The sequence below is a fragment of the Populus alba genome, chromosome 6 (genome assembly GCF_005239225.2).
Source record: "Populus alba chromosome 6, ASM523922v2, whole genome shotgun sequence".
Taxonomy (NCBI): domain Eukaryota; kingdom Viridiplantae; phylum Streptophyta; class Magnoliopsida; order Malpighiales; family Salicaceae; genus Populus; species Populus alba.
Window position 1 is genome coordinate 21,017,328 of NC_133289.1, and position 7,733 is coordinate 21,025,060.

Below are 7,733 nucleotides of genomic sequence, written 5' to 3' on the forward strand. Positions count from 1 at the left end.
TCAAATTCAAATTTACTTCAAAGCATGGATAATTAAATTAAAACATCATCGTTCAATTTTTCTTAAAAAAATTAAATTAAATTTTGACCGGATGAGAAGTTGATGCCAAATTACTTAAGTTAGTCTAGTTTAACTCACGTGGTCTTTTTTTTTTAAGCCTATCGACCTATCCCAGTCTACGTTCCGGATCTACCCGATATGCCGGATGAGTTTAATAATTAAGCTATTTTAATTAAAACATATACCCAGGCCAGGGCCATGTACATACAACTGGGTCCATTAGCACGGCAGCCCACCACTAGAACTCATAACAAACACAACATTACCATATTAAGCACGTGTAAAACAGTCAAAAGTTTCCATCGCCTGATCGGTAAACCCAACCGCGAACTCTCTTAGCGCGTGAAAGACCGTTCCTCTTTCACTTCTCCTTTCTTCTACAGTTACCACGCTAACACCGATTTTTTTTCTTTCATTTGAAAAATCTTGATGACGTTACGAGTCACACCAGTAATCACTGAGTCAACTCGGAATCTCGGCAAATCAACGCTATATTTCTTCCTCACAATCGCCGCTATCAAAGCATCACATTCTCTCTACTGCTGCATTCGCTCTCTAACAATGTCATCTTCTTCATCTTCAACGAGTAACAATACAGCTGATGCCTCTACTCTCCGCCGAAATCGTATTCTCTCTAGCAAGCTCTATTTTGACGTGCCTCTCTCTAAGGTTTGTTTTCTAAGAAATAAAGTAATTAGCAATTTAATTTCATTATTGAGAGTTTTTATGTTTGATCAAGCAGGTACCGCTAATTTACTCGACGGCTTATGATATTTCGTTTCTTGGCATGGAAAAGCTGTAAGATAATTTATTAGAAGTTTATTGTTTGTATTTGTTTGTATAGCTGTAATTAATTTGCTGCTTTCTTGGTTGATGATACCTTTGTCATGGTATTGATTTTTACTTTCCTTTCCTTTTTTTGAGATTTAACAGTATGATTAATTCTTAATTTCTGCGGTTTAGATTAAATATAGAGCAATTTATTATGTGCTAATAGCAGCTGATCATATTTTAGAATTGTTTTTGAAATTTGATTGTAATTTGTGCTTCCTTATAATAATAACCATTTGATGTTTTTTCACTGAAAAACTTTATAGAGTATTGAACTTCTGCGGAAGAACGTATTGAATACATAGCAGATATGTAACCTAGTCATGCCTTTTCTTTGGCATAGCAATCGGATCTGTTTTCTAACTTGATGAAATGGTACTTGCTTTCCTGGCACTGCAATGTGCTAAACCTTTAAAGGATTTTAACTTTTAATTACGATGGTTAGTATCTATATGCTGCCCTGGAAAGTTCAAAGCATAGTTTTTGCTCTTCACTGGTGTCTTTTTCAATAAATCATGATTATAAGTTAAACTATAGATTAAAAATCGTGCAATGTTTGTGGAGTGCATTTGGGTCAATGATCATGGTTACTAATATGTTACCTATTGCCTAAAGGCAACAAGCTTTATGATGTTTGGAATGGTTGGGAAATCGATAAATTGGTGGACACTGTAATTCTAACAATTTCATGGTCTTTCACTGTGACATTTCTGGTACTTTATTTTTGTGTTGTTATTGGATGTTTGAGATAAAATTACAGATCTAGAAAAAGCTTAAAGAGATGAAAAATTTATATTGTTGCTTCTGCTTTTGAATTTATCTGCTGTTATGGGAAGTCGCATGGCTTAGTTCTGACTTGCTATTGGTATAATCATCTATAAGTCATACCTATAACTTGGAATTACAAAAATGAAACTTTTGCATATTTTTGTTGGCTTTGACTTTTTGGTCTTTGAGTTCAGTCTTAATGCTCACTAGCCCATTTCTCAAATTGTAACTGATGTAGGCACCCCTTTGATTCTTCTAAATGGGGCCGCATATGTCGATTCCTCATCGTGGATGGTGTTCTAGACAAAAATAGTATCATTGAACCTTTAGAAGCGTCAAAAGATGATCTCCTTGTGGTACTTTCTATATCTTTTTGAAAACTTTCACCTCCTTTTATTCCTGTTTGTATTGAATGCTTTTAAGGGAACATATGATGCCTGGGAGAAAAATCATCAAAGAGACTAAGAACCTTCTGTTCAATCTATGCAACTCAGTGTTGATTTGCATTTACCTTGCTCCAGACTTTTAATTGGAGTGTTGTTAATTTCTGATTTTTACCTTAGAAATTGTGTGAGTTTGGTGAACAATTTAAATTGCCTGGCAAGGATGAGAGTTTTGGATAAATAATTTTACTACCTTACAGTTGGCTTATTGATGTGAGATGAGTGCTTATGGACCGGATTTATATATTGTACTAATTGGTTTTCTTTAACAGGTTCACACGGAGTCATATTTGAGCAGTCTAAAGAGCAGTGCAAATGTTGCCATGATAATCGAGGTGATGTATATTTTCTCCTTTTACTGCCAATTTCTTTTTGATTGCTTTCTTGAAATTGTAGTAAATTTTATATTGGATGCTAATTGCTTTGCCAAAAAAACCTAGGCAATATTTTAAACTTTGTTGATAATAGATCACTTTGAATTAGTGATGATCTCAAGATGATAGTATATGATCTATAACACAGGTCCCCTGTCACACTATTTCCCAGTTAATAAACTTTAGACTCAATGTTTCTTTAGGGTGAGTTTAGATAATCTTTTCAGTTCTTCTTCTTGTGATAAACATGGACTAAATTTGTCCAATCCAGCTAATTTGCAAACTGCTTTTTAAACAAAACCTATCTAAGCTATTTTTTTTAAACTTCATTGATAACAGATCACTTTGAATTAGTGATGATCTCAAAACGACAGTATTTGATCTAAAATACAGGTTCCCCCAGTCGCACTCCTTCCCAATTGTCTCGTGCAGCAAAAAGTTCTTTACCCATTTCGCAAGCAGGTATGTATAGTTTGTATTTGACCTCTATTTTTACTTTGTAAGGATAAACTTTAGACTCCATGTTTCTTTAAGGCGATTTTAGATAATCTTTTCAGTTCTTGTTATTGTGATAACCATGAAATAAATTTGCCCAATCCAGCTAATTTGCTCAACTTTGTAATACTTAGCTAAATATGATATAAACCCCGAAGGATTTTATAGGTACTCTCTAAATTTGACATTTCAGCCAATGAATTAACATTGATAAAAAATGCACAATTAATGAATATTTTATGTCACAGTATAATTTTCTTTGGTAGGAATCATCCCATACATGTAAAATAGTGTCAGCACATCCAAACAAAATGAAGATATGATATTATCTCAACAATATAATGTCATTACTGCAATGTGTTGCCAGCAGATATCCTTTTTCTTTTTATGGCTACAAGAAGGGCGTTTTTCCCAACTTTTGGGATTTCTTTGTAAATGCTATGAGAAATGAGAAAAGTATGCATAAGATCGCTTAGGCTCAAAGTGTTTTATGCAAGGTGGATTAATCTATCTAGAACAGGTGTTATCTATTGCAACTAAATTTGCATGGCTGGTGTATCATTTTTATCTTCGTATAAGACAAAGGTTTCCATGTTGCTCTCGCTAATTGAGCATAGACCAGGGGACCAATCCTGTTGTTCCAAACATAGATGGTCTTTTTGCTGCTTATGCAAAGTCTGCAATTCAATGAGTGCAAAAAAAAAATAAAAATTCACCAATCCTAGTTCAGCACCATGCAAATAAACAGCGTTTAACTTACTATTTTTACCATGTTTGACCAACTGAATCGAACTGCATTTCCAAGTTAGTCGGGTCAGCTATATAGTCAGGAATTCTACATTCAGTTCTGTACTGAACAAAAATCTCTTTTTGTGGTTGTATAGCTAGATTATTCTTGATCTTTTCTTCAATGTCTTTGTAGAATTTGCTCGAGTTAGTGGAGATGATATTGTAGATGGTATTATAACTGCAACTCAATTTGGCCACACTTCTCCATTTCTTGCTTTGATTCTGTGGTCAAACCATATTTCACCAAATTGAATCACAATGTTTCTGTCTGACCAAATGTTGATTAAGTTGATGAAGTTCAACTATCTTCACAGATTTGACCATTGCAGTAGGTTTAGCAAAGAAAAAGACCTTAAATTTAGCAAATTTTTAATCACTTTTAGCAAATTAGATTCATTAAATAGATTTGGTTGAAGTCCATGTCATCACAACAAGAAGAATTGCAAGGTTTCAAATTTCTGTACATAGCGAGGTGTCTACACTGATCATACCCTATCATAGGTAGGGGGAACTGTTCTGGCAGCGAAACTTGCAAAAGAGCGAGGGTGGGCCATCAATGTTGGAGGAGGTTTCCATCACTGCTGTAGTGAAAGAGGAGGTGGATTTTGTGCTTATGCAGACATTTCTCTTTGCATTCACTATGCCTTCAACCGGCTTGATATATCAAAGTAATGGCTGCTGCTCAGATGAAGCAGATGCTACTCTTTTTTGTTCATGCTGCTATAGTGTCAGTTGACAACCATCCTTTATGAACATGCTTCTATCCTCACTGTTTGCAAAATTTTGCAGGGTGATGATAATTGACCTTGATGCACACCAAGGAAATGGCCATGAACGGGATTTTTCCAATGACAGTATGTTTATCTGTTCTTCTCCCCTCGCGATGTTTTAGTCCATTCATATTGTATTTGACTAAATAGTTTTGAAATTTTGTTTCTTTCTGACAGGACGAGTTCATATTCTGGATATGTACAACCCTGAAATATATCCTTTTGTAAGTTGCATAAATTCAAAGTTGTCCATTTTCTCTCGATATATTTCATACATATACCACTCTCTGTAGTTAATTTGTGGATTTCATCTGTTTTAACGATCAAGTTGCTATCAGGTAAAAAGATAATTTGTTTATTATGGTTATTTTAGTTTTAATTCTTAGTCTGTGGGTATTTCTCTGATAGGATCATGAAGCTAGGAGATACATTGATCAGAAGGTTGAAGTAGTGGTACGTAATTTTTGATGAAGTTGGATTTTGGTTGTTGAACTACGCACCAGAATACAATTTATTCCTTTTCCCCTGTGGACAGAGTGGTACCACAACAGATGAGTACTTGATGAAACTTGATGAGGCACTCGCGGTAAACATTCAGGCCTCCTTTAAAATTGTTTTCACTGCCTCTCTATTTTTGTTCAATTATATCAACTCAATAGAGCATGAGCTTTCAGTCTGAGTCCATGATAGTCTTTTTTGTATTCTATGTGCTGGCTTCTTTATTCCGAAACGTCATCCATCTTATAGCATTCACTGGGTTCCTTGATTTAATCTTTTGCCAGTTTCAGTTTCATCCTTTTTTTGCTATGTGCCTACCTGTAATTTGCTGAACAATTTTCCATAGTCTTGATACTTGTGAACTACCTATAACTCTTCCTTCAGCTTAGTCGAGTTTGGTGCATCGGCACAATATGTCAATATAGATTTTGGTAATGCCTTTATAGTTCTTTGTAACCTAAAGCTGCTGGTGTTGACTTTATGCCATTCTTTCAGTTAGTGCATCGGCACAGTATCTCAATATAGATTTTGGTAATGCCTTTATAGTTCTTTGTAACCTAAAGCTGCTGGTGTTGACTTTATGCCACTCTTTCAGTTATCACTTCACTTGACAGGTTTTTCTAGATCTTTTATTACTTTATGCGTTGAAATTCCTGGATCTGATGTATTTGTTATGCCAAATCTATTCTTATAGATTATGTTTATGCGACACTAATTATTACAAGGTGTGAATGTTAGGTTGCTGGTAAAATGTTTGATCCTGAGTTGGTGGTCTTCAATGCCGGCACCGATATCCTAGATGGAGACCCATTAGGGAGGCTAAAGGTATCACAATCCTTGGATCTATTTGTGCAGAAAAATATTGCAAGTGTTTAATCTGTAATAGCACCTGAATGTGCAGAACTTATGATATCTTGCATTGTCATTGGGCTTTTTTGGCTGTTATGCCAGAGGAATTGTATAATAAGCTGAGCTTTAATCATCCCACCAACATGATAATCTCCAGTTTATTATATAACTTTCATCATGCCAGTCTGATGTCATTGAATGAATTGGATTTGAAACTGTCGAGGATGTATCCATAGAATCTAAGAAAAAATTAATAGAATTTAGGTGGCCTATTTTCTCTTGAGCTGTTATTGATTAACTAAAGGAGATAATGTATGTGCTACTTGAAATTGATGTGCTGTTGTAACCATATAAGAACCCATGTAATATACTATGCTTGGTGCAGATTAGCCCCGATGGAATAACTAGCAGAGATGAAAAAGTTTTCAGGTTTGCTCGTGAAAAGAATACCTCTCTTGTCATGTTGACATCAGGTTCAGTTTTCAAATTTATGCTTAGCTTGTAACAGTCAAACTTGCCTATGCATGGGTTTGTGCTAGCATACCTGTGTGTGTTTTAAAATTTCATGGCCTGGTTGGTTGAGAGAGACCCTTCAGTTACATCTCCTCGTATACCAAGACACATCACAGAATTTTATGATCCCATTGCTAAGCTGTATCCAATCCAGCTTCTCTTGGTAATCATGGTCGTCGACCAAACTGCAAACTGCATTAGGTTGCTAGAAACTGTTTAGGAAATTACATCTTGCGTTGGTTCCATTTTCGAATGGATGAAGCCTGAAATTATGCAGAGGTGTGAACACGATGCTTGGGTTTCTCCAAATTGTCAAGTATTTTGTCCATGCGTATAGTATCTGAACCAGCAATTCCCTAGGGTTTTTCCATGCTTACCTTGATTCATTTCATCTCGAGACTTAAAAGTAGTTTGCTTTTGCTTCTCTGAAGAGAAATAGTATGTTGTCTTCCCCTTGTATTGCTTCTCTCAGAAACTGACACAGAAAAGATTGAAATACATCGCATGTAATGGCGCAAAAAGATCCATATAGCTGACCCCAACTGGTCTGGGTTGATGTGTGGTTGGGGTTGCAACCTTTATTTTTCATCCTCGAGTGTCTTTGACTATCTAGGCCAGGTTGCGCATGCATGATAATTAGACAAGCATGCATGATAATTAGACAATCTGAGCTTAACCATATAGGATATGAATTGTTTGATTGGTTACATCGTGAGAATTCATCTTGGATAAATCTGTCTAGCTACATACTTTTTTTTAATAATGTAACTTGTTCTTGTTTCAGGTGGTTACATGAAGTCCAGTGCCAGAGTTATAGCAGATTCGATAGCGAACCTCTCAAAACAGACCTTAATAAATTTCTAGACTCAGTGAGGGTAATTAATACCAGTCTGTGGCATGCCCTTCAGGTTTTTGGTCCTTGTTTGAGATGAGACCGTGACAGCTTACCTCTTTATGCAGAAGGTTGTAAATATATGAAATGAAGAAAAAAGAAAATATGTAGGACATTCACTGGGAGCAATTTAGTGCTTATATACGGGCTGTAAAGCTAAAAATGCTGCCCATGCCATTTAATGTGAACGTAGTAAATTTTCAGCTACCGTATTAAATTTTGACTGCCTTTATCAAAGCTCTCTGTGCAGGGAAACCTGAACTGATCTGCCAGAATCCTACCGCGGGCCTGGAAGCTCTCTTGATTGTGGCTATTTTGTTTTTGCCGTCGTAAAGTGTTTTTGCAGAAACTTAGATTTTTTTTTAGCTGAAAATGATGGAGATCAAAGGGTAACTTCTTTTATTCCACCCAATTTAATTTCAATGAAGAATCATTAATCTACTGTATATCT

The 7,733-nt window shown here is 35.6% G+C and overlaps 1 protein-coding gene across 1 annotated transcript; it reads left to right on the forward strand.

The window, feature by feature from the left end:
• Positions 1-368: 368 nt before the first annotated feature.
• LOC118030802 (histone deacetylase 2) lies at positions 369-7,519 on the forward strand. The gene is made up of 13 exons (XM_035035077.2): positions 369-729; positions 803-858; positions 1,898-2,015; positions 2,375-2,437; positions 2,870-2,938; positions 4,262-4,428; positions 4,550-4,614; positions 4,708-4,754; positions 4,939-4,983; positions 5,066-5,116; positions 5,767-5,853; positions 6,263-6,350; positions 7,175-7,519. Exons 1-13 carry the CDS (start codon positions 490-492, stop codon positions 7,252-7,254), a joined length of 1,176 nt encoding a protein of 391 aa, XP_034890968.1. The 5' UTR covers positions 369-489; the 3' UTR covers positions 7,255-7,519.
• The last annotated feature ends 214 nt before the right edge of the window (positions 7,520-7,733 follow it).

What these genes read in the sequence shown, in the direction of transcription:
- LOC118030802 (XM_035035077.2), top strand. Translation starts at nt 490, where the DNA reads ATGACGTTACGAGTCACACCAGTAATCACTGAGTCAACTCGGAATCTC. An exon ending in ATGTTGCCATGATAATCGAG is followed by an intron (nt 2,438 to 2,869) that starts GTGATGTATATT and finishes TCTAAAATACAG; the next exon opens with GTTCCCCCAGTCGCACTCCT. An exon ending in ACGGGATTTTTCCAATGACA is followed by an intron (nt 4,615 to 4,707) that starts GTATGTTTATCT and finishes TCTTTCTGACAG; the next exon opens with GACGAGTTCATATTCTGGAT.